The sequence below is a fragment of the Bombina bombina genome, chromosome 12, assembly GCF_027579735.1.
Source record: "Bombina bombina isolate aBomBom1 chromosome 12, aBomBom1.pri, whole genome shotgun sequence".
In the NCBI taxonomy this organism is placed as follows: Eukaryota; Metazoa; Chordata; class Amphibia; order Anura; family Bombinatoridae; genus Bombina; species Bombina bombina.
In genome coordinates this window covers 46,365,669-46,393,341 of record NC_069510.1, presented here as the reverse complement: position 1 = coordinate 46,393,341, position 27,673 = coordinate 46,365,669, and the positions used below count along the sequence as shown (strand labels likewise).

Below are 27,673 nucleotides of genomic sequence, written 5' to 3'. Positions count from 1 at the left end.
GTAATTTCCCCTCTGTCATGTTGTAGGAAAGTCTGTGTACCTGCACAGAATTGCTGAGGGATTCTGCAGGACTAGCCAGCGCAGCGAGTACTGCTGTTGTAGTTGTTCCAATGTTGGATCCCAGGAATAGAGGATATGCTCTGTTCATGCTGATCACGCCAACACCTGCGGGAGACATGTGCTTTAAAAACCTGTAGCAGGCACTGCAGTAAATGTAATGCAAAACAACAAAAGTGATTACAAAAATGGTGAAGGTAAGATCAAACTCTCATTAACTCCTGAATCATAATTAATTATTTATTCAGTAATTGCCCTAATCATCTAAGATTACATATGGGGTCTTATAGCTACAGTACTTATGTGCCAGATAAGGCTCTCTATAAAGCATATTATTTTGTTTTTATTTTCTTTTGTATGATGATGATAGTCCATAGGAATCCATAACATTTGGAATATACCTGCTGCCACTAGTAGGAGGCTAAGAACCCTCAAAAGAACTTTAATCCCTCCCACATCCCATCTCTCCTCAGTTTGTTTTTGGCTTCTCAGGAGAAGGTTAAAGATAGAGGTGCTCCAGCTTCTCGCTTATGGATTATTTTATGGGAGCTCAGACCAACGTGAGACCCATCACCCCTAGGATATTTTCAGTAAGTATTAATCAATTAGCAAAAAAAAAGCAACTGGCAATCTGAAGGATACAGGGGTTTAGTAATACTTTTGTTAAGCGCACAGTATCACTCTATGGGATTTAAACCATAACTAACCTCAGGTGTCACAGGGGCATGTCCCTTAACCTCCCCCTGTGGGATTACAGGTATTTCCTCTCAAATCTTTTTAAAATGAGATGTTATGTTTTCTTCTGCTATATTATACATACTGTATGCTTCTGAAGTATGACAAGCTCATAACCTTTTGGAATAGAATAATACATTTATATTAACTTATATGATAAGATGGACCTAGATTCACTTATATCACAGTTAATACAAATCTTGTAACTCTGCCTGTCTCTCATTCTGCATCTAGATATTTATCTTTCTATCAATTATCTGTCTTCTTATCAGGATTCAAAAATAGCACACTGAATATTCAACAAGTTAAGGGGCAAATAAACATGTACAATACCTTAAACAGAATCTAAAAGACAGAGGAGAGGAGCGCAGACTCAAATGCAGAGTATAAAAAGTTTTAATTTGAATCATACAGACAAATGGCAACTCACAGGATATAAAAAATAAAACAGCGTGTTGTGTATCATATACACCAAATAACTTATCCCCTCAGCGTGTGTGTCACCAGGACCGCTTCAGGAGAAACAGAAGTGTTGCTGTAAGTTCCCCACAAACACCAGAACCAGGCTGATGCAGGATCGATTGATAAGTCAGTTACCAGGATGAAATGTATATTTCCAAATATACACACTATGAGGGTGACAAGCTAGTGTTCACATAAGTGATAGAAACACAGTAAATAGTACATTGATATAAAATAAATCCTCGGCACTCAAACCACACAGTTCCTAGCTGCAGACCCGGAACTTGGGCGGCCTCACAGGATCAATAGGCAAAAAAGGTGGGCGGGGCTCTACGCGTTTCGTCCCAGCTACGTAGGGACTTTCTCAAGAGTGATAGATTCGGATGCTGCAATGCTCTTTACTTTAAAGGAGGTGTGTATTGACTCTCCCACCGTTGCCACCATTGGGATAAAAATAACCAATGAATCTTCGTGACATACGAGAATGGCATAATCCGAGAATCGCAACAAAGACAAATTATTAAGGTGATCCAGCATATTACAATATTGCAGATACATGGATAAATACAATAAATATTGGACACATAAAATACATAAACAGCAAAAACAATATTTCGATAATACATCAGTATGGATAATAATTTAAAAAAGACATAAAACATTTCCTATAAAAAGACAAATGATGTCAAACCTTACGTTTATTATGATGCTCAGCCTCTAAAAGTGTTTAGTAGGACATATTAGACAAAGGGCTGGCATTCAATGTGAGTCCTAAAAAATTTGATAATAAAAACAGAATAGAAGAAAAATAGCATAATTTAAAAACTATGCACACAAATAATGAAGATATATGAACCATCCCCTGTATACATAAAAAAAAACCCACTAAAATTTCATTTCAACATATTTCATATATGAGACAAAGGGTGAGATACATAAAAATTGCAGACAGTAAATATCTCTAGAGGAAAGCTTGGAGATCAATCTCAATATTTGAGGGTTTCCCATGGGAATATAATTATACTTGGATTACTTGTGATGTTTCATCGCTGTATACAAGTATCCCTCACATTAAAGGGGTATCAGTAATTAAAGATATTTTAAGTAATAATACATTTGCAGAAAAATAAATAGAATTTATAATTGAAGGGATATTCTTTATTTTGAGCCACAATTATTTTCTATTTGAGGGAAATTATTATAAACAACATCAGGGTACTGCGATGGGGACCACCTTTGCCCCATCGTACGCAAATTTATATATATCTCACTTTGAGGAGAATTTAGTCTGGAATAATAATCCTTTTCCTCTTAATGTCATCAAATACCATCGCTACATTGATGACATCATCATGATTTGGCAGGGCCCGGAGAGTATCATTTCAGATTTTGTGTATTATATTAATAATAATACATATAATTTGAAATTCACCATGGAGAAATCTTCTGAATCAATACCGTTTTTAGATTTGACCTTATACCATGATACATTCACTAATACAGTGGCCGTTAGAAATTTTCGAAAACCAACAGATTTATTTTATATCAATGTACTATTTGCTGTGTTTCTATCACTTATGTGAATACTAGCTTGTCACCCTCATAGTGTGTATATTTGGAAATATACATTTCATCCTGGTAACTGACTTATCAATCGATCCTGCATCAGCCTGGTTCTGGTGTTTGTGGGGAACTTACAGCAACACTTCTGTTTCTCCTGGAGCGGTCCTGGTGACACACACCCTGAGGGGATAAGTTATTTGGTGTATATGATACACAACACGCTGTTTTATTTTTTATATCCTGTGAGTTGCCATTTGTCTGTGTGATTCAAATTAAAACTTTTTATACTCTGCATTTGAGTTTGCGCTCCTCTCCTCTGTCTTTTAGATTCTGTGTACACAATCAAGGTCTGTGGATTCACCTGTCCTAGAGGAGCAGCCGGATTCTTCTGCATTTTTTTGCAAATTTTGGACTTGAAAGCCTAGAATATATTTTATTTTATACTATTAAGTATTTGAGTGCATTTGTACTTTTTGGATTTGTTTTATATCTACATTTTTATATACTATTTTTTTTGCATTACTTTTAAGGATTAGCGCTACTTTGGTGTGTTCTATCACACCGTTCTCTGTGTTTGATGTACAAAACCTTCCTAGCACTGTATAATCCTGTATTTCCTCTATCATTATCCAATCAAAGAGCATCCTACAGATACTGGAACTCAAGCTTTGCACCTGTAAGTGGCCAGGTCAGCTGTGCAGAAGTACAAAATAATTATCAGTGGTAGGAAAAGCACATTGGGATACAGTGATGACAGTAGCGTGCAGAAATCCACATTTCTTAACCCAGAGAAGATTAATTACTGTGCATAGTTCTACCCATGAAATAGAAATCTACAAGTGTATATTAGACACAGATCTTACACAACTGTACTGTTCAGCTCAAAGTTAAACCAGCTGATGAAATAGACAGACTGCCGAGGCCAAAATCTTTTTTTTCTCCCACTGACACTTACCCATTAGAGGAACGATTGCGGCAGTAAAAACTGAACTGCTTTGTACCACAAAGGTCATTACAGCACCAACAATGATGGCTAAGTATCCACTTAACCAACTGAACGGAAAGGGGAAATCTGTATAGTAGAAAAAAACAAACAAAGCAAACAAGTATAAATTTAAAGTCGTATACACAGTTCATATAGATATATTGGTGCTTCAGCATGTCACTAGGTCATTTTATAACATTTACTGCAATTCTTTTAAGAAGACTGAATATTGTAGAACATGATATGTAGGAATCGCATTAGCTATAAAAACTAATAGTACAACACTTGATATTAGTCAGTATCTGAAATACTGTATCTCCATTCATTAATAAAATAGTTTGCTTTAAAGTGATAGTCTAGTCAAAATTAAACTTTCATGATTCAGATAAAGCATGCAATTTTAAGCAGCTTTCTAATTTACTTCTATTATCAATTTTTATTCGTTCTCTTGGTATCTTTATTTGAAAAGGCTGAAATTTAAGCTTAGAAGCCGGCCCATTTTTGGTTCAGAAACCTGGATAGCGCTTGCTAAATGGTGGCTTCATTTAGACACCAATCAGCAAGGGCTGCCCAGGTCTGAACCAAAAATGGGCCTTCTCCTAAGCTTACATAATAGCTTTTTCAAATAAAGATACCAATAGAACAAAAAAATTGATAATAGGAGTAAATTAGAAAGTTGTTTAAAATTGCACGTTCTATCTAAATTAGGAAAATTTAATTTTGATTTGACTATCCCTTTAAATGTTTTATTTAGATATGGTGGAAACGTCTTCATTACCTGCATTTATGATCTTTTTGATAACTTGAGCGATTTGTCCTTTGAGAACTGAGTTGAGCAATTTGACAATAAGGATGAGACAGGTGCAGAGGACAATGAGAGAACCAATCAAGAGGATGAAGCCGACGGCTATGTCTGATAGATTGACATTCGCAAAAATGTGGACACCTGTTTTGGAATAATAAGAGATGTCGGTTAGACACATTCTGCTTATTGCAGTATGAGAACATTAAAGGGATATGAAACTTTTTTTTCCAGTTGACTTCTATTATCTAATTTGCTTTGTTCTTTTGCTATCCTTTGTTGAAAAGAATAACAAGTTAGGCTCAGGAGGAGACAGTCACTACAGGGATCTTGCTGCTGATTGGTAGCTGCACATATGCTTCTTGTCATTGGCTTACTTGATGTGTTCAGCTAACTCCCAAAATGTATAATATAAATAAATTTTAAAGTTATTTAAAACTGTATGATCGATCTGAATAATGAAAGAAACATTTTGGGTTTCATGTCTTTAATGCCTATAATGACTACTAAATTATTTTTTTTATTATATAATTTTGTATTGGTTTTCCATACATTAATGACATGGTTGAGGTTTAACAGATAGTTTGACTAATAACCCGTGAGTACAATACATTTAACATCTCTATATAGAGAGGAAAGCATTCAACAAACGTTCCCACCCAGCATCATCAATGCTTCTATTTGAAATTTGGTGTCATACTCTAGTCTTATTGGGCCTTGGCTCCAAGGGCTTCAATGTCTTAGTTGTTAATGAGGAAAACTTCTAGGAGAAGATGAATGTATTTGGGTAGTTACCCTTCACAGGGCCAATATCGCAAAACTATCAAAAGATTTTATAAAACCATATAAACCATACTAAGTTATTTTTACTTTACTTTCCTTAAACTATTAATTTTCACTTATATGGTTAGACTGAAGAAACCTTATTCTTCAGCCTTTGTCGGCAAGCAAAACAGTTCCTCTTATTTGTTTATGCTATATTCTGGTTCTTAAAGGGGCTTCCTCCCAAGTTTAAAGAAAAAAAAAAAACGATTTGGTTAATCAATTAGGTTTTGGATTGGCAGTCTCACTATCAAATTTGATGCCGCCCATTCTTCTGACTGGCTAATAACATTAATCAGACAAAACAGGTTAACCTTGTTTAAGGGACATGAAACGCAAACATTTTTTTTCCTGATTCAGATAGATTTTAAACAGCTTTCCAAATTACTTCTATTGTTTAATTTCTTCTGTTATGTGTGATCAGTCCACGGGTCATCATTACTTCTGGGATATAACTCCTCCCCAACAGGAAATGCAAGAGGATTCACCCAGCAGAGCTGCATATAGCTCCTCCCCTCTACGTCACTCCCAGTCATTCTCTTGCACCCAACGACTAGATAGGATGTGTGAGAGGACTATGGTGATTATACTTAGTTTTTATAACTTCAATCAAAAGTTTGTTATTTTACAATAGCACCGGAGCGTGTTGTTGCCTCTCTGGCAGAGTTTGAAGAAGAATCTACCAGAGTTTTTACTATGATTTTAACCGGAGTAGTTAAGATCATATTGCTGTTTCTCGGCCATCTGAGGGAGGTAAAAGCTTCAGATCAGGGGACAGCGGGCAGATGAATCTGCATTGAGGTATGTAGCAGTTTTTATTTTCTGAATGGAATTGATGAGAAAATCCTGCCATACCGTTATAATGACATGTATGTATACTCTACACTTCAGTATTCTGGGGATGGTATTTCACCGGAATTACTCTGTTAAAAGTACACTAAACCTTTTAATAGGTATTTATCATGTTAAACGTTTTTGCTGGAATGTAGAATCGTTTGCATTTTCTGAGGTACTGAGTGAATAAATATTTGGGCATTATTTTTCCACTTGGCAGTTGCTTGTTTTAATTGTGACAGTTTCGTTTCTCTCTCACTGCTGTGTGTGAGGGGGAGGGGCCGTTTTTGGCGCTCTTTGCTACGCATCAAAAATTTCCAGTCAGTTACTCTTGTATTTCCTGCATGATCCGGTTCATCTCTAACAGAACTCAGGGGTCTTCAAACTTCTTTGAAGGGAGGTAGATTCTCTCAGCAGAGCTGTGAGACTTATATATTGACTGTGATTAAAAACGTTGCTCTGTAATTTTTATTTTCAAATTTAATTATTGTTAATTTACTAATGGGAACAAACCTTTGCTAAAAGTTGTGTTGTTTTTAAGGATTGAGACTATAACTGTTTTTCAGTTCATTATTTCAACTGTCATTTAATCGTTTAGTGCTTCTTTGAGGCACAGTACGTTTTTGTTAAATAAGATTGTAACCAAGTTGCAAGTTTATTACTAGTGTGTTAAACATGTCTGACTCAGAGGAAGATACCTGTGTCATTTGTTCCAATGCCAAGGTGGAGCCCAATAGAAATTTATGTACTAACTGTATTGATGCTACTTTAAATAAAAGCCAATCTGTACAATTTGAACAAATTTCACCAAACAGCGAGGGGAGAGTTATGCCGACTAACTCGCCTCACGTGGCAGTACCTGCATCTCCCGCCCGGGAGGTGCGTGATATTATGGCGCCTAGTACATCTGGGCGGCCATTACAGATAACATTACAAGATATGGCTACTGTTATGACTGAAGTTTTGGCTAAATTACCAGAACTAAGAGGCAAGCGTGATCACTCTGGGGTGAGAACAGAGTGCGCTGATAATACTAGGGCCATGTCTGATACTGCGTCACAGCTTGCAGAGCATGAGGACGGAGAGCTCCATTCTGTGGGTGACGGTTCTGATCCAAACAGATTGGATTCAGATATTTCAAATTTTAAATTTAAATTGGAAAACCTCCGTGTATTACTAGGGGAGGTTTTAGCGGCTCTTAATGATTGTAACACTGTTGCAATACCAGAGAAATTGTGTAGGTTGGATAAATACTTTGCGGGTACCGGCGAGTACTGACGTTTTTCCTATACCTAAGAGACTAACTGAAATTGTTACTAAGGAGTGGGATAGACCCGGTGTGCCGTTCTCACCCCCTCCAATATTTAGAAAGATGTTTCCAATAGACGCCACCACACGGGACTTATGGCAAACGGTCCCTAAGGTGGAGGGAGCAGTTTCTACTTTAGCTAAGCGTACCACTATCCCGGTGGAGGATAGCTGTGCTTTTTCAGATCCAATGGATAAAAAATTAGAGGGTTACCTTAAGAAAATGTTTGTTCAACAAGGTTTTATATTGCAACCCCTTGCATGCATCGCGCCGATTACGGCTGCGGCAGCATTTTGGATTGAGTCTCTGGAAGAGAACCTTAGTTCAACTACGCTGGACGACATTACGGACAGGCTTAGAGTCCTTAAACTAGCTAATTCATTCATTTCGGAGGCCGTAGTTCATTTAACCAAACTTACGGCTAAGAACTCAGGATTCGCCATTCAGGCACGTAGAGCGCTGTGGCTAAAATCCTGGTCAGCTGATGTAACTTCTAAGTCCAAATTACTTAATATACCTTTCAAGGGGCAAACTTTATTTGGGCCCGGTTTGAAAGAAATTATCGCTGACATTACAGGAGGTAAGGGCCACGCCCTGCCTCAAGACAAAGCCAAAGCTAAGGCTAGACAGTCTAATTTTCGTCCCTTTCGGAATTTCAAAACAGGAGCAGCATCAACTTCCACTGCACCAAAACAGGAAGGAGCTGTTGCTCGTTACAGACAAGGCTGGAAACCTAACCAGTCCTGGAACAAGGGCAAGCAGGCCAGGAAACCTGCTGCTGCCCCAAAGACAGCATGAACCGAGGGCCCCCGATCCGGGACCGGATCTAGTGGGGGGCAGACTCTCTCTCTTCGCCCAGGCTTGGGCAAGAGATGTTCAGGATCCCTGGGCGCTAGAGATCATATCTCAGGGATACCTTCTAGACTTCAAATTCTCTCCCCCAAGAGGGAGATTTCATCTGTCAAGGTTGTCAACAAACCAGATAAAGAAAGAAGCGTTTCTACGCTGTGTACAAGATCTGTTATTAATGGGAGTGATCCATCCGGTTCCGCGGTCGGAACAAGGACTAGGGTTTTACTCAAACCTGTTTGTGGTTCCCAAAAAAGAGGGAACTTTCAGGCCAATCTTGGATTTAAAGATCCTAAACAAATTCCTAAGAGTTCCATCGTTCAAAATGGAAACTATTCGGACAATCTTACCCATGATCCAAAAGGGTCAGTACATGACCACAGTGGATTTAAAGGATGCTTACCTTCACATACCGATTCACAAAGATCATTACCGGTATCTAAGGTTTGCCTTCTTAGACAGGCATTACCAGTTTGTAGCTCTTCCATTCGGATTGGCTACGGCTCCAAGAATCTTCACAAAGGTTCTGGGTGCCCTTCTGGCGGTACTAAGACCGCGAGGAATTTCGGTAGCTCCGTACCTAGACGACATTCTGATACAAGCTTCAAGCTTTCAAACTGCCAAGTCTCATACAGAGTTAGTTCTGGCATTTCTAAGGTCGCATGGATGGAAAGTGAACGAAAAGAAGAGTTCTCTTTTTCCTCTCACAAGAGTTCCATTCTTGGGGACTCTTATAGATTCTGTAGAAATGAAGATTTATCTGACAGAAGACAGATTAACAAAGCTTCTAAATGCATGCCGTGTCCTTCATTCCATTCAACTCCCGTCAGTGGCTCAATGCATGGAGGTGATCGGCTTAATGGTAGCAGCAATGGACATAGTTCCCTTTGCACGTCTACATCTCAGACCGCTGCAATTGTGCATGCTGAGTCAGTGGAATGGGGATTACTCAGACTTGTCCCCTACTCTGAATCTGGATCAAGAGACCAGAAACTCTCTTCTATGGTGGCTTTCTCGGCCACATCTGTCCAGGGGGATGCCATTCAGCAGGCCGGACTGGACAATTGTAACAACAGACGCCAGCCTACTAGGTTGGGGCGCTGTCTGGAATTCTCTGAAGGCTCAGGGACAATGGAATCAGGAGGAAAGTCTCCTGCCAATAAACATTCTGGAATTGAGAGCAGTTCTCCATGCCCTTCTGGCTTGGCCCCAGTTAAAAACTCGGGGGTTCATCAGGTTTCAGTCGGACAACATCACGACTGTAGCTTACATCAACCATCAAGGAGGGACAAGAAGCTCCCTAGCAATGATGGAAGTATCAAAGATAATTCGCTGGGCAGAGTCTCACTCTTGCCACCTGTCAGCAATCCACATCCCGGGAGTGGAGAACTGGGAGGCGGATTTCTTGAGTCGCCAGACTTTTCATCCGGGGGAGTGGGAACTTCATCCGGAGGTCTTTGCCCAAATACTTCGACGTTGGGGCAAACCAGAGATAGATCTCATGGCGTCTCGCCAGAACGCCAAACTTCCTCACTACGGGTCCAGATCCAGGGATCCGGGAGCGGTTCTGATAGATGCTTTGACAGCACCTTGGAACTTCGGGATGGCTTATGTGTTTCCACCCTTCCCGCTGCTTCCTCGATTGATTGCCAAAATCAAACAGGAGAGAGCATCAGTGATTCTAATAGCGCCTGCATGGCCACGCAGGACTTGGTATGCAGATCTAGTGGACATGTCATCCTGTCCGCCTTGGTCTCTACCTCTAAGACAGGACCTTCTGATACAGGGTCCATTCAAACATCAAAATCTAACTTCTCTGAAGCTGACTGCTTGGAAATTGAACGCTTGATTTTATCAAAACGTGGTTTTTCTGAGTCGGTTATTGATACCCTGATACAGGCTAGGAAGCCTGTTACCAGAAGGATTTACCATAAGATATGGCGTAAATACCTATACTGGTGCGAATCCAAAGGTTACTCCTGGAGTAAGGTTAGGATTCCTAGGATAATGTCCTTTCTACAAGAAGGTTTAGAAAAGGGTTTATCGGCTAGCTCATTAAAGGGACAGATCTCAGCTCTGTCCATCTTGTTACACAGGCGTCTGTCAGAAAATCCAGACGTCCAGGCCTTTTGTCAGGCTTTAGCTAGGATCAAGCCTGTGTTTAAAGCTGTTGCTCCGCCATGGAGTTTAAACTTAGTTCTTAACGTTTTACAGGGTGTTCCGTTTGAACCCCTTCATTCCATTGATATAAAATTGTTATCTTGGAAAGTTCTGTTTTTAATGGCTATTTCCTCGGCTCGAAGAGTCTCTGAGTTATCAGCCTTACATTGTGATTCTCCTTATCTGATCTTTCACTCAGACAAGGTAGTTCTGCGTACTAAACCTGGGTTCTTACCTAAGGTAGTCACTAACAGGAATATCAATCAAGAGATTGTTGTTCCATCCTTGTGTCCAAATCCTTCTTCAAAGAAGGAACGTCTTCTACACAATCTGGATGTAGTTCGTGCCCTCAAGTTCTACTTGCAGGCAACTAAAGATTTTCGCCAAACTTCTTCCCTGTTTGTCGTTTATTCTGGACAGAGGAGAGGTCAAAAAGCTTCTGCTACCTCTCTCTCTTTTTGGTTTCGTAGCATAATACGTTTAGCCTATGAGACTGCTGGACAGCAGCCTCCTGAAAGAATTACAGCTCATTCCACTAGAGCTGTAGCTTCCACTTGGGCCTTTAAGAATGAGGCCTCTGTTGAACAGATTTGCAAGGCTGCAACTTGGTCTTCGCTTCATACTTTTTCCAAATTTTACAAATTTGACACTTTTGCTTCTTCGGAGGCTATTTTTGGGAGAAAGGTTCTTCAGGCAGTGGTTCCTTCTGTATAATGAGCCTGCCTATCCCTCCCGTCATCCGTGTACTTTTGCTTTGGTATTGGTATCCCAGAAGTAATGATGACCCGTGGACTGATCACACATAACAGAAGAAAACATAATTTATGCTTACCTGATAAATTCCTTTCTTCTGTTGTGTGATCAGTCCACGGCCCGCCCTGTTTTAAGGCAGGTAAATATCTTTTAAATTATACTCCAGTCACCACTTCACCCTTGGTTTCTCCTTTCTCGTTGATTCTTGGTCGAATGACTGGGAGTGACGTAGAGGGGAGGAGCTATATGCAGCTCTGCTGGGTGAATCCTCTTGCATTTCCTGTTGGGGAGGAGTTATATCCCAGAAGTAATGATGACCCGTGGACTGATCACACAACAGAAGAAAGGAATTTATCAGGTAAGCATAAATTATGTTTTTCTTCATTCTCTAGGTATCCTTAGTTCTAAAAGATACCTAGGTAGGCTCAAGAGAAGCAATGCATTACTAGGAGCTAGCTGCTGATTGGTTGCTGCACATAAACGCCTCTTTAAATTGATTCTCCAGATGTGTTCAGCTAGTTCCCAGTAGTTTGTGTCTTATACTTCAACAAAGGATAAAAAGAGAATCAAACAATTTTGATAATAGAAATAAATTGGTAAGTTGTTTAAAATCACATGCTCTACGTCAATCATGATAGAAAATGTTTGGGTTTCATGTCTCTTTAATCGTTTAGAATTGAATGTTTTCAAAATGCATTTCCAAGTTCAATTAATAAATCATCTAATTTTAATGGAATTTCGGTAACTTGCATCATTCTGCAACAACTAAGAAAGAACACCTACATTTCTGTACACCTTCCTTGACAGTGACGTTCTTTTCCAGAAATATCCCATTCTCTGTATGAATGCACTGGGAGATGTCGCACTCCGTTAAGTTGGTAACCGGGATATATTTGGTGATCTGCAATATAATAATTCCCATAAGATCAGAAATAAGGTACTGTACGGTATAGCCAATGTGCTTATTTGTGTGATAAAACACGGGGTGGGGGGGTTGTCTGTACCCTGATACTCACATTGACATCTTGCGTAACACACCATCGCTTTATAAGGCTCATGTTTTTGGTCTCTGGATCGTTTAAGGCATTCCCAGCTATCACTGCGCTATCCAGCTATATGAGATAAATATATGGAATAATCAGGATGGCTAAGAAGACTGAATTATGCGCATCTAAATATTCAAAGAATGTTTCTTGGGCAAAATTATTTGGTCTAATTACAATTGGAAGTGCTTTATGGTAACTGTTTTTTTTTTTTCAGACATATTTTATTGAAATTAAATTGTATTATGAATGTTATTCCAAGCTTGTAGTAGTAAATACGCTCAGATGATTACAACTTCATGAGATGGAACGTGAAAAAACAACGCTGTGGCTACCTTCGGGGAGTTCTTTACAAAAGAAAAAGTGCTGTCCGCTGCGTGTTGCTAGATGTCTCCCACGGAAAGTAATGGAGTTTGCTGGAAAGGAGAATTTCTCTGGGGAGAGCGATTTTGGCAGGGAGCAGGGGGTCACACTTTAAAAAAATAAATACTGTGGCCAATACAACCTGATTGCTCTGCTTTTAGTGTATAGTATCTTGCAATCACCTCTGTTTTTATTTGCATGTGTTATATATTATGGTAATTTGTTTTGAGTATTTTTTGCACAATGTTTTCACCTTTTAGTTTGCGAGAAAAAGCAGTGGCTTTGCAAAGGGAAAATGTTTACAGAACATACCAGACCTGGAAGAGAAATTTTAGCTACACCCATAAAATGTCCCTGTTCAGCCCACAAGCAGAGGCAGGGAACTCCTTTTACGATAAGGAAAATAATACCCTTTGAATTCTGTATTAAAAATACAAATTTCTACTGTGTGCCTTAAATTTATTTTCTTTCCTATGGCATGGATAGTCCATGATGTCATTCCAATTTCTTGTGGGATATTCAACTCCTGGTCTGCAGGAGGAGGCAAAGAGCACCCCAACAAAGCTATTAAGTGTAACTTCCCTTACCATAATCCCCAGTCATTCTCTTTGCCTCTGTCAATGTAGGATGTGCAAAGTTGGTGTCTGAAGATATTTAATCCTTTTATGGGTACTCTTCCCTACAAGCAAGGATTGGGGTCTAGCTGTGCCCATGTCATCTCTTTAGTAAGAGTAGTGGTGGCTTTTAGTAGTTAAAAGGTGGCGAAGTAGTAGTTGCTTTATTTTTAACATTTTGCTACCCCTTTGCAGAAAGCCAGAGTTAGTTACTCTGTTCTTTCTTTTACTACAGGTCCATGAAAGGGAGCAATGTGGCTGTCACACCTATGTAGTTTTCTCCTTCTAGGTATTGAAGGACAGCAGTACTTAAGAGGTTAATCCTCATTCGGATCCAAATTAGGACATATATCCTTTTTACTTAAGGATACTTTATTTGGAGGACATGATATTGTATGGGTTAAATGTGAGACGTTAATTGGCTGGGGGACTCATAACTTTATTGAGATTCGATTGAGGAGTGTTGCATTATCGAAATGCAGGGTACTTTAATAGTGCATGCTGACATATTTAGAGGAACAGTTAGAGAGGTTTATTTTTTATATAAACAGCAGTCTGTGAGCAGTTTACTTTTTTCGTGCTCTTTCAAGTGGCGCAGTTAGTTATTTAACACCCTCACGTGACACCCGCACTTCTGATTTATCGGAGCGGAGCTGAGGTGTATCGCATTGCAGGGCTCTGTCGGATGTTAGTTTTTTAAATATTTCTCATCAACGGATCGTTTTCTGTGCTAAGAGAAGATCCTTAAAGAAAGGTTTCGTTTCCTTTGACTAGTGGGATGTCAATCCTGTCCGGTAGGAGCTTAAGGCAATCGGAAAGGTTGCTTTGAAGGATCTCTTTATTGCTCTCTAAATTTATAAATTTCTAATACATTTTGAAAGACTTTTTTCTTTTTCAATATTATTAACTGTTGAATTCTGTATAATAGATTCAGAGTTAGATCAGTCTATGTCTCAGCTCGGTCTCAACCTCAGCATCCGCTGCTTCATAAATAGACCCCCAGGAGTGGACAATTGGGAGGCAGATTTTCTGAGCAGAAAGACTTTTCATCCCGTGGAGTGGGCCCTCCATCCGGAAGTGTTCTCCAGGATAACCCTCATGCGAGGGGTTCCGGAGTTGGATCTGATGGCGTCTCGTCAGAACCCCAAGCTTCCAAAGTATGGTTCAAGGTCAAGAGATCCTCAGTCCGCCCTGATAGATGCCCTGGTAGTTCCGTGGGATTTCAGTCTAGCATACCTGTTTCCTCCATTTGCTCTCCTTCCACGAGTCATTGCTCGTATCAAGCAGGAGAGAGCATCTGTGATCCTAATAGCTCCTGCCTGGCCTCGCAGGATCCGGTTTGCAGATCTGGTGAAGATGTCATCTCTCATTCAGGGTCCATTCCTCCAACCAAATCTAGATTCTCTGAAGCTGACTGCTTGGAGATTGAACTCCTAATCCTGTCTAGACACGTTTTTTCGGAGGCAGTCATTAATACTATGCTTCAGGCTCGTAAACCTGTTACTCGGAAGATTTACCATAAGATATGGCGTAAATACCTTTTTTGGTGTGAAGCTAAAGGTTTTTCTTGGAGTCAGGTGATGATTCCACAAATTTTATCTTTTCTTCAGGATGGCCTGGAGTAGGGTTTGTCAGTCAGTATTCTGAAAGGTCAGATTTCTGCTCTGTCTATCCTTTTGCACAAATGTCTGGCAGAATTACCAGATGTTCAAGCTTTTGTTTAGGCCTTGGTCAGAATTAGGCCTGTGTTTAAACCTGTTGCTCCTCCTTGGAGCCTTAACCTAGTTCTAAATGCAGCAGGCTCTGTTTGAGCCAATGCACGTTGTTGATATTAAATTGTTATCTTGGAAGGTTTTGTTTCTCCTTGCTATTTCCTCCACTTGCAGAGTTGCTGAGCATTCAGCTCTACAGTGTGATTTCCCCGTACCTTATTTTTCATGCAGGTATGGCGGTCCTTCTTACTAATTTGGGGTTTCTCCCTAAGGTGGTGTCGGATCGAAACATTAATCAGGAAATTGTTGTTCCTTCTTTCTGTCCTAATCCTTCTCATAAGGAATGTCTTTTGCATAACTTGAATGTTGTGCGTGCTCTAAAATTTTACTTAGAAGCTACTAATGATTTCCGGCAATCTTCTGCCCTGTTTGTTGTTTTCTCTGGAAAGCGTAAGGGTCAGAATGGCACTTCTACTACTCTTTCCCTCTGGTTAAGAAGTGTGATTCGTTTTGCTTATGAGACTGCTGGACAGCAGCCTCCTGAGAGAATTACAGCTCATTCTACTAGGGCTGTCTCCTCATCTTGGGTTTTCAAAAACGAAGCTTCTGTTGAACAGATTTGGAAGGCGGCTACATGGTCCACTTTGCATACTTTTTCCAAATGTTCCAAATTTGATACTTTTGCCTAGGCTGAGGCCTCTTTTGGGAGAAAGGTTCTTCAAGCGGTGGTGCCTTCTATTTAGGTCCTCCTGCCTTGTTATCCCTTCCTTTTTATTCCATGTAATCTAGCTTGGGTATTGGTTCCCACTAGTAATTGAAATGGCGTGGACTCTCCATGCCATAGGAAAGAAAACAAAATTTATGCTTACTTGATAAATTTCTTTCTTTCCGGGCATGGAGAGTCCATGACCCCGCCCTCTTTTTTAAATTATATTTCAGCAGTTTTTTTGAGTAAACCTCAGGCACCCTTTTCACCCTTGTGTTTCTTCTTTTTCTATTTTCCTTCGGCTGAATGACTGGGGATTATGGGTAAGGGAAGTTTAACTTAACAGCTTTGCTGGGGTGCTCTTTGCCTCCTCCTGCTGGCCAGGAGTTGAATATCCCACTAGTAATTGTAATGACGTCGTGTACTCTCCATGCCCGGAAACAAATTTATCAGGTAAGCATAAATTTAGTTTTATGTTTTTGCTGCGTAATTTAAAATTTACAAATTTTAAACTTTTTATAAAACATTTTTTGCTACAATTTTGATTAAATAATACAATTTTCTTCTTTGTAATTTTATTTCAGTAAGTAAGTTGACGGCACCACTATCTCCCCCATCACCCCAAGTCCAGTGCCTCTGAGTTACACTTGACTCCAATCTGTCCTTCAAAGCCCACATCCAATTGCTCTTTTCATCCTGCCACTGATACCACTAAGCAACTAATCCACTTCCTGGTAATTTCCTAACTTGACTACTAAAATAACCTACTCACTGACCTTCCACTCTCCCACCTGTCGCTGCTTCAATACATCCTAAATGCCTCTGCCAGGCTAATCCACCTTTCCCACCGCTCTGTATCTGCTGCACCACTCTGCAAGTTCCTTCACTGGCTCCCCAACCACAGCAAAATTCAATTCAAAATTCTCACCCTGACCTACGAAGCCCTCATCAATGCTGCCCCCCTCTACCTGTCCTTAATAATCAACAAATATACTCCAGCTCGCCCCTTAAGGTACAACAATGACCTGCTCCTTGGATCTTCTATCATAACTTCTTCCCATACTAGACTGTAGGACCAACCCACTGGAACACACTTCCTTGCGCTGTCCGAATTTCCGCTAATCTGTCTTCCTTTAAATGCTCCCTAAACACATTTCTTTTCAAGGAAACCTACCACCCAACTCAGTAACTAATGAATTCCACTTACCTAATAATTTCTCCTCATCTTACTCTATATTAACATCGTTCTCACCCTTGCAGTCCTCACCTCCTGTTTCTCACCCTCCTACCCTTCTAGATTGTAAATTCCCACGGAAATAGGGCCCTCAATTCCACCTGCATTTGTTTGATACATTTTGTCCTGTCTCTTAAAAAGGCCAAAAAGAGCAAATTATCAAGGGAAGGAACACGTTTATTATGCAGTGGAACAAATAATTAAGGAATAGAAAGTGAAAGGAGGGAACAGCATATTAGAATAAGCCTAGCATAATAAAAAGACAAAGCAGAAACAGGCCGAATCTGACATTTGTAGTTAGTTAAATTTTCCTTCCCCCTTCATCAGGTGACAACCATCAACCAATCAACAAATGCATATACGTATATACTGTGAATTGCTGCACATGCTCAGTAGGAGCTGGTGCCTCAGAAAGTGTCCATATGAAAAGATTGTGCACATTTTGATAATGGAAGTGAATTGGAAATATGTTTACAATTGTGTGCTCTATCTGAATCAGGAAAGTTTATTTTTTACTTTTATATGACTATGTTCTATATGAATTATAAAAGAAAAAAATTTAGTTTTATGTCCCTTTAACACAGCTATATTGCACACAGTCATTTATTAAACACTCTAGAGACCCATTTATAACTATCCCTAACTAGCAGCAGCAAAGATGCAAACCTAGGTTACAACATAGCAGCCCCCACTGCTCTATGGACACTAAAACATTATACTTATTTTATGAATATTTAAACCACTAATATCATTAAAAAATACAGCTGCATATTATTATCAGGCTAATCTTTGCATTAAATACATCATTCTGCCTAGCATTACTTTAGTGTTTAATGTACCTTTAAAATGCTACCCCTATAGTATAGAAATTATTGTGTCTAACCTCAGTGGTTAAAGGGACATAAACCTAATTTCTCTTGTAAGATGTATCAAGTCCACGGATTCATCCATACTTGTGGGATATTCTCCTTCCCTACAGGAAGTGGCAGAGAGAGCACCCACAGCAGAGCTGTCTATATAGCTCCTCCCTTAGCTCCACCCCCCAGTCATTCTCTCTGCCTGCTTAAAGGGACAATATACACTCATTTTTATATAACTGCATGTAATAGACACTACTATAAAGAATAATATGCACAGATACTGATATAAAAATCCAGTATAAAACTGTTTAAAAACTTACTTAGAAGCTGTCAGTTTTGCTCTGTTGAAAAGGTAGCTGGAAAGCCCACTGCAAGTGACAAATAAGACACTCCCCCCCCTCCCCCTTCTTTTGCATATGAAAAGACCCTTTACACAAACAGGAGCAAGCTGGAGTAGGTAGTCAAGCGTATTCACATAAAACTTTGGGGCTTGGTCTGAAAATCAGAGCAATGTTATTTAAAAATAAGCAAAACTATACATTAATTAAAAAAAAAAACTTTATGGGCTATATAAATAGATTATCTACAAAACATTTATGCAAAGAAAAAAATGAGTGTATAATGTCCCTTTAACTGCTAGGAAGGGCAAAGTGAGTGTGGTGACAAAAATTTTAGTTTTTATTTTCTCAAGCAAAAGTTTGTTATTTTAAATGGTACCAGTGTGTACTATTTACTCTCTGGCAGAAAAGGGATGAAGATTTCTCCTACATTGGTGTGTCCGGTCCACGGCTTCATCCTTGTGGGATATTCTCTTCCCCTACAGGAAATGGCAAAGAGAGCACACAGCAAGAGCTGTCCATATAGCCCCCCCTCTGGCTCCGCCCCCCAGTCATTCTCTTTGCCGCTCTGAACAAGTAGCATCTCCACGGGGATGGTAAAGAGTATGTGGTGTTAGTTGTAGTTTTTTATTCTATCAAGAGTTTGTTATTTTAAAATAGTGCCGGTTTGTACTATTTACTCTACAACAGAAAGTGATGAAGATTTCTGTTAAAAGAGGAGTATGATTTTAGCACCAGTAACTAAAATCCATAGCTGTTCCCACGCAGGACTGTTGAAACCAGAGAACTTCAGTTGGGGGGAACAGTTTGCAGGCTTATCTGCTTCAGGTATGATCAGTCACTTTTCTAACAAGACATAGTAATGCTAGAAGACTGTCAGTTTTCCCTTATGGGATCGGTAAGCCATTTTCTTAGACTCAGTAACAGAATTAAGGCTTATAAATTGGGCTCTATGCTGGTTGACACTATTGTGGGCTAAATCGATTTATTTTTATCATATTTATATGACATTTGGAGTGTTTTGTGAACTTTGAAACACATTTGGGAACATTTTTATTACGCCTGGCAGTTGTTTAGACGCCTAATCTAGTCAGAAAGGCCCGTTCACTCTGGTATGCAGAGGGAGGAGGCCTCATTTCTTCTGTTATGTGTGATCAGTCCACGGGTCATCATTACTTCTGGGATATAACTCCTCCCCAACAGGAAATGCAAGAGGATTCACCCAGCAGAGCTGCATATAGCTCCTCCCCTCTACGTCAGTCCCAGTCATTCTCTTGCACCCAACGACTAGATAGGATGTGTGAGAGGACTATGGTGATTATACTTAGTTTTTATGACTTCAATCAAAAGTTTGTTATTTTAAAATAGCACCGGAGCGTGTTATTACTTCTCTGGCAGAGTTTGAGGAAGAATCTGACAGAGATTTTTTACTATGATTTTAACCGGAGTCGTTAAGATCATATTGCTGTTCTCGACCATCTGAGGGAGGTAAAGGCTTCAGATCAGGGGACAGCGGGCAGATGAATCTGCATTGAGGTATGTGGCAGTTTTTATTTTCTGAATGGAATTGATGAGAAAAGCCTGCCATACCGTTAAAATGACATGTATGTATACACTTCAGTATTCTGGGGATGGTATTTCACCGGAACTACTGTGTTAAAGGTCACTAATCCTTTTAATAACTATTCTCATGTTAAACGTTTTTGCTGGAATGTAGAATCGTTTACATTGCTGAGGTACTGTGTGAATAAATATTTGGGCATTATTTTCCACTTGGCAGTTTTTTGCTTTAATTGTGACAGTTTCGTTTCTCTTCACTGCTGTGTGGGAGAGGGAGGGGCCGTTTTTGGCGCTCTTTGCTACGCATCAAAAAATTCCAGTCAGTTACTTTTATATTTCCTGCATGATCCGGTTCATCTCTGACAGATCTCAGGGGTCTTCAAACTTCTTTGAAGGGAGGTAAATTCTCTCAGCAGAGCTGTGAGAATTCTTATAGTGACTGTGAATAAAAAACGTTGTTTTGTTTTCTTATGTACAAATTTAATTAGTGTTGTTTTTTACTAATGGGAACAAACCTTTGCTAAAAGTTGTGTTGTTTTAAAGTTTGATGCTATAACTGTTTCTCAGTTCATTATTTCAACTGTCATTTAATCGTTAGTACCTCTTTGAGGCACAGTGCGTTTTTTTGCTAAAAAAGATTATAACCAAGTTGTAAGTTTTTTTGCTAGTGTGTTAAACATGTCTGACTCAGAGGAAGATATCTGTGTCATTTGTTCCAATGCCAAGGTGGAGCCCAATAGAAATTTATGTACTAACTGTATTGATGCTACTTTAAATAAAAGTCAATCTGTACAATGTGAACAAATTTCACCAAACAGCGAGGGGAGAGTTATGCCGACTAACTCGCCTCACGCGACAGTACCTGCATCTCCCGCCCGGGAGGTGCGTGATATTTTGGCGCCTAGTACATCTGGGCGGCCATTACAGATAACATTACAAGATATGGCTACTGTTATGACTGAAGTTTTGTCTAAATTACCAGAACTAAGAGGCAAGCGTGATCACTCTGGGGTGAGAACAGAGTGCGCTGACAATGCTAGGGCCATGTCTGATACTGCGTCACAGCTCGCAGAGCATGAGGACGGAGAGCTTCATTCTGTGGGTGACGGTTCTGATCCAAACAGATTGGACTCAGATATTTCAAATTTTAAATTTAAATTGGAGAACCTCCGTGTACTACTAGGGGAGGTCTTAGCAGCTCTCAACGATTGTAACACCGTTGCAATACCAGAGAAACTGTGTAGGTTGGATAAATACTTTGCGGTACCGGCGAGTACTGACGTTTTTCCTATACCTAAGAGACTAACTGAAATTGTTACTAAGGAGTGGGATAGACCCGGTGTGCCGTTCTCACCCCCTCCAATATTTAGAAAGATGTTTCCAATAGACGCCACCACTCGGGACTTATGGCAAACGGTCCCCAAGGTGGAGGGAGCAGTTTCTACTTTAGCTAAGCGTACCACTATCCCGGTGGAGGATAGCTGTGCTTTCTCAGATCCAAAGGATAAAAAATTAGAGGGTTACCTTAAGAAAATGTTTGTTCAACAAGGTTTTATATTACAACCCCTTGCATGTATCGCGCCGATTACGGCTGCGGCAGCATTTTGGATTGAGTCGCTTGAAGAGAACCTTAGTTCCTCTACGCTAGACGACATTACGGACAGGCTTAGAGTCCTTAAACTAGCTAATTCTTTCATTTCGGAGGCCGTAGTACATTTAACCAAACTTACGGCTAAGAACTCAGGATTCGCCATACAGGCACGCAGGGCACTGTGGCTAAAATCCTGGTCAGCTGATGTTACTTCTAAGTCCAAATTACTTAATATACCTTTCAAGGGGCAGTCCTTATTCGGGCCCGGTTTGAAAGAAATTATCGCTGACATTACGGGAGGTAAGGGCCACGCCCTACCTCAAGACAAGGCCAAAGCTAAGGCTAGACAGTCTAATTTTCGTCCCTTTCGGAATTTCAAAACAGGAGCAGCATCAACCTCCACTGCACCAAAACAGGAAGGAGCTGTTGCTCGTTACAGGCAAGGCTGGAAGCCTAACCAGTCCTGGAACAAGAGCAAGCAGGCCAGGAAACCTGCTGCTGCCCCAAAGACAGCATGAACCGAGAGCCCCCGATCCGGGACCGGATCTAGTAGGGGGCAGACTCTCTCTCTTCGCCCAGGCCTGGGCAAGAGATGTTCAGGATCCCTGGGCACTAGAGATCATATCTCAGGGATACCTTCTAGACTTCAAATTATCTCCCCCAAGAGGGAGATTTCATCTGTCAAGGTTGTCAACAAACCAGATAAAGAAAGAAGCGTTTCTACGCTGCGTACAAGATCTGTTAACAATGGGAGTGATCCATCCGGTTCCGCGGTCGGAACAAGGACAAGGGTTCTACTCAAACCTGTTTGTGGTTCCCAAAAAAGAGGGAACTTTCAGGCCAATCTTAGATTTAAAGACTCTAAACAAATTCCTAAGAGTTCCATCGTTCAAAATGGAAACTATTCGGACAATCTTACCCATGATCCAAGAGGGTCAGTACATGACCACAGTGGATTTAAAGGATGCTTACCTTCACATACCGATCCACAAGGATCATCACCGGTATCTAAGGTTTGCCTTCTTAGACAGGCACTACCAGTTTGTAGCTCTTCCATTCGGATTGGCTACGGCTCCAAGAATCTTCACAAAGGTTCTGGGTGCCCTTCTAGCGGTACTAAGACCGCGAGGGATTTCGGTAGCTCCGTACCTAGACGACATTCTAATACAAGCTTCAAGCTTTCAAACTGCCAAGTCTCATACAGAGTTAGTTCTGGCATTTCTAAGGTCGCATGGATGGAAAGTGAACGAAAAGAAGAGTTCTCTCTTTCCTCTCACAAGAGTTCCATTCTTGGGGACTCTTATAGATTCTGTAGAAATGAAGATTTACCTGACAGAAGACAGGTTAACAAAACTTCAAAATGCATGCCGCGTCCTTCATTCCATTCAACACCCGTCAGTAGCTCAATGCATGGAGGTGATCGGCTTAATGGTAGCGGCAATGGACATAGTACCTTTTGCACGCCTACACCTCAGACCGCTGCAATTATGCATGCTAAGTCAGTGGAATGGGGATTACTCAGATTTGTCCCCTACTCTGAATCTGAATCAAGAGACCAGAAATTCTCTTCTATGGTGGCTTTATCGGCCACACCTGTCCAGGGGGATGCCATTCAGCAGGCCAGACTGGACAATTGTAACAACAGACGCCAGCCTACTAGGTTGGGGCGCTGTCTGGAATTCTCTGAAGGCTCAGGGACTATGGAATCAGGAGGAGAGTCTCCTTCCAATAAACATTCTGGAATTGAGAGCAGTTCTCAATGCCCTTCTGGCTTGGCCCCAGTTAATAACTCGGGGGTTCATCAGGTTTCAGTCGGACAACATCACGACTGTAGCTTACATCAACCATCAGGGAGGGACAAGAAGCTCCCTAGCAATGATGGAAGTATCAAAGATAATTCGCTGGGCAGAGTCTCACTCTTGCCACCTGTCAGCAATCCACATCCCGGGAGTGGAGAACTGGGAGGCGGATTTCTTGAGTCGCCAGACTTTTCATCCGGGGGAGTGGGAACTTCATCCGGAGATCTTTGCCCAAATACTTCGACGTTGGGGCAAACCAGAGATAGATCTCATGGCGTCTCGCCAGAACGCCAAACTTCCTCGCTACGGGTCCAGATCCAGGGATCCGGGAGCAGTTCTGATAGATGCTTTGACAGCACCTTGGAACTTCAGGATGGCTTATGTGTTTCCACCCTTCCCGCTGCTTCCTCGATTGATTGCCAAAATCAAACAGGAGAGAGCATCAGTAATTCTAATAGCACCTGCTTGGCCACGCAGGACTTGGTATGCAGATCTAGTGGACATGTTATCCTGTCCGCCTTGGTCTCTACCTCTAAGACAGGACCTTCTGATACAGGGTCCATTCAAACATCAAAATCTAACTTCTCTGAAGCTGACTGCTTGGAAATTGAACGCTTGATTTTATCAAAACGTGGTTTTTCTGAGTCGGTTATTGATACCCTGATTCAGGCTAGGAAGCCTGTTACCAGAAGGATTTACCATAAAATATGGCGGAAATACCTATACTGGTGCGAATCCAAAGGTTACTCCTGGAGTAAGGTTAGGATCGCTAGGATATTGTCTTTTCTACAAGAAGGTTTAGAAAAGGGTTTATCAGCTAGTTCATTAAAGGGACAGATTTCAGCTCTGTCCATCTTGTTACACAGACGTCTGTCAGAAAATCCAGACGTCCAGTCCTTTTGTCAGGCTTTAGCTAGGATCAAGCCTGTGTTTAAAGCTGTTGCTCCACCATGGAGTTTAAACTTAGTTCTTAACGTTTTACAGGGTGTTCCGTTTGAACCCCTTCATTCCATTGATATAAAAATGTTATCTTGGAAAGTTCTGTTTTTAATGGCTATTTCCTCGGCTCGAAGAGTCTCTGAGTTATCAGCCTTACATTGTGATTCCCCTTATCTGATTTTTCACTCAGACAAGGTAGTTCTGCGTACTAAACCTGGGTTCTTACCTAAGGTAGTCACTAACAGGAACATCAATCAAGAGATTGTTGTCCCATCCTTGTGTCCAAATCCTTCTTCAAAGAAGGAACGTCTTTTACACAATCTGGATGTAGTTCGTGCCCTCAAGTTCTACTTGCAGGCAACTAAAGATTTTCGCCAAACTTCTTCCTTGTTTGTCGTTTACTCTGGACAGAGGAGAGGTCAAAAAGCTTCTGCTACCTCTCTCTCTTTTTGGCTTCGTAGCATAATACGTTTAGCCTATGAGACTGCTGGTCAGCAGCCTCCTGAAAGAATTACAGCTCACTCCACTAGAGCTGTGGCTTCCACTTGGGCCTTTAAGAATGAGGCCTCTGTTGAACAGATTTGCAAGGCTGCAACTTGGTCTTCGCTTCATACTTTTTCCAAATTTTACAAATTTGACACTTTTGCTTCTTCGGAGGCTATTTTTGGGAGAAAGGTTCTTCAGGCAGTGGTTCCTTCTGTATAATGAGCCTGCCTATCCCTCCCGTCATCCGTGTACTTTTGCTTTGGTATTGGTATCCCAGAAGTAATGATGACCCGTGGACTGATCACACATAACAGAAGAAAACATAATTTATGCTTACCTGATAAATTCCTTTCTTCTGTTGTGTGATCAGTCCACGGCCCACCCTGTTTTAAGGCAGGTAAATATCTTTTAAATTATACTCCAGTCACCACTTCACCCTTGGTTACTCCTTTCTCGTTGATTCTTGGTCGAATGACTGGGACTGACGTAGAGGGGAGGAGCTATATGCAGCTCTGCTGGGTGAATCCTCTTGCATTTCCTGTTGGGGAGGAGTTATATCCCAGAAGTAATGATGACCCGTGGACTGATCACACAACAGAAGAAAGGAATTTATCAGGTAAGCATAAATTATGTTTTTCGCGCCTCAGTTGCGCAGTTACTTCTAAAGGCAGTGCATGCAGCTTCATGTGAGAGGGTCCTGTGGCTGAGAAACGGACTCAGGAAGGCTTATATTCTGTGGTGAATAACCCCTAAGGAAGGTAAAAGCCGCAGCAAAGTCTGTGGCAGGGACTGTAGTGTGTTTAAACCAGTAAATTAAACTATTAGCTCCGGTTTGCTCATTTAAGGGGTTAGAGACTTGAAATTTGGTGTGCAATACTTTCAAAGCATTAAGACACTGGGGTGTAAATTTTATAAAGATCGGATATTTCCTTGATAGTGTTTCGAACATTCAGAAATAAAGTGTGCTCTTTTTATTATTTAAAGAGACAGTAACGGTTTTGTTTAAATTCGTCTTTATTGCATTAATAGCCTGCCTAATTCTGTCTAACATGTCTGTACCTTCAGATAGCATATGTTCTGTGTGTATGGAAGCCAAGGTGGTTCCCCCTTTAAATGTATGTGCAAATTGTGCCATGGCGTCCAAACAAAGTAAGGACAGTACTGTCACATTTAATAAGGTTGCCCAAGATGATTCTTCAAATGAAGGTAGTGGGGATAGCTCATCATCCTCTCCTTCTGTGTCAACACCAGTTTTGCCCGTGCAGGCGATACCTAGTTCATCTAGCGCGCCAATGCTTGTTACTATGCAGCAATTAACAGCAGTAATGTATAATTCTATAGCAAATCTTTTATCCAAGCTGCCAGCATTTCCCAGAAAGCGTGATTGCTCAGTTTTAAATACAGAAGATGAGCAAGTTGGCGCTGACGATAATTTATCTGTTATACCCTCACATCAATCTGAGTTGGCAGTGAGGGAGGGTCTGTCTGAGGGAGAAATTTCTGATTCAGGAAAAGTTTCTCAGCAGGCAGAACCTGATATTGTGGCATTTAAATTTAAGCTAGAACATCTCCGCGCCCTGCTTAAGGAGGTGCTAGCTACTCTAGATGATTGTGATTCTTTGGTGATTCCAGAGAAGTTGTGCAAAATGGACTAATTCTTAGAGGTCCCAGTGCACGCTGATGCTTTTCCGATACCCAAGAGGGTGGCGGACATAGTGACTAAGGAGTGGGAGAAGCCAGGTGTACCTTTTGTTCCCCCTCCTATATTTAAGAAAATGTTCCCCATTGTCGACCCCAGAAGGGACGCATGGCAAACGGTCCCTAAGGTAGAGGGGGCAGTTTCAACGTTAGCCAAGCGCACAACTATTCCTATTGAGGACAGTTGCGCTTTCAAAGATCCTATGGATAAAAAATTGGAAGGATTGCTTAAAAAGATATTTGTTCAGCAAGGTTTCCTTCTTCAACCAATTTCGTGCATTATTCTTGTCACCACGGCGGCGTCTTTTTGGTTCGAGGAACTAGAAAATTCGCTCCAAAAGGAGACTCCATATGATAAAGTCATGGACAGAATTCACGCACTAAAGTTGGCTAATTCCTTTATTTTGGATGCCGCTTTTCAATTAGCAAAATTAGCGGCGAAAAATTCAGGTTTTGCAATAGTGGCGCACAGGGCGCTTTGGCTAAAATCTTGGTCGGCGGATGTGTCGTCCAAAACAAAATTGCTTAATATTCCTTTCAAAGGTAAGACCCTTTTCGGGCCAGAATTGAAGGAGATTATTTCAGACATCACTGGGGGAAAGGGCCATGCCCTCCCACAGGATAGGCCTTTCAAGGCTAAGAACAGATCTAATTTTCGTTCCTTTCGCAATTTCAGGAACGGACCGGCTCCTAACTCTGCAGCCTCTAGACAAGAGGGTAACGCTTCCCAGCCTAAACCAGCATGGAAACCATTGCAAGGCTGGAACAAGGGTAAACAGGCCAAGAAGCCTGCTGCTGCTACCAAGACAGCATGAAGGGGTAGCCCCCGATCCGGGACCGGATCTAGTAGGGGGCAGACTTTCTCTCTTTGCTCAGGCTTGGGCAAGAGATGTTCCGGATCCCTGGGCACTAGAAATAGTCTCTCAGGGGTATCTTCTAGAGTTCAAGGAACTTCCTCCAAGGGGAAGGTTCCACATGTCTCGCTTATCTTCAGACCAGATAAAGAGACAGGCATTCTTACATTGCGTAGGAGACCTATTAAAGATGGGAGTGATACACCCAGTTCCAACAGCGGAACAAGGTCTGGGTTTTTACTCAAACCTGTTTGTAGTTCCCAAAAAAGAGGGAACCTTCAGGCTAATTCTGGATTTAAAAATTATAAACAAATTCCTCAGAGTTCCATCATTCAAAATGGAAACCATTCGGACGATTTTACCAACAATCCAGGAGGGTCAATATATGACTACCGTGGACTTAAAGGATGCGTACCTGCATATTCCTATCCACAAAGTTCATCATCAGTTCCTGAGGTTCGCCTTTCTGGACAAACATTACCAGTTCGTGGCTCTTCCATTCGGTTTAGCCACTGCTCCCAGAATTTTCACAAAGGTGCTAGGGT

General features: G+C 41.0%; 1 protein-coding gene across 1 annotated transcript in view; it reads right to left on the bottom strand.

Moving 5' to 3' along the window:
- The window catches only part of LOC128643196 (sodium-dependent phosphate transport protein 2C-like), a gene marked incomplete at its 5' end in the record, with an annotated part of 95,814 nt that overhangs the window by 38,439 nt on the left and 29,702 nt on the right, over positions 1-27,673 (bottom strand). Inside the window, 5 exons of the mRNA XM_053696181.1 lie at positions 41-165; positions 3,773-3,889; positions 4,581-4,748; positions 12,115-12,232; positions 12,348-12,443. Coding sequence (XP_053552156.1) covers positions 41-165; positions 3,773-3,889; positions 4,581-4,748; positions 12,115-12,232; positions 12,348-12,443 — 624 coding nt within the window. The remainder of the gene's footprint in view (positions 1-40; positions 166-3,772; positions 3,890-4,580; positions 4,749-12,114; positions 12,233-12,347; positions 12,444-27,673) is intronic.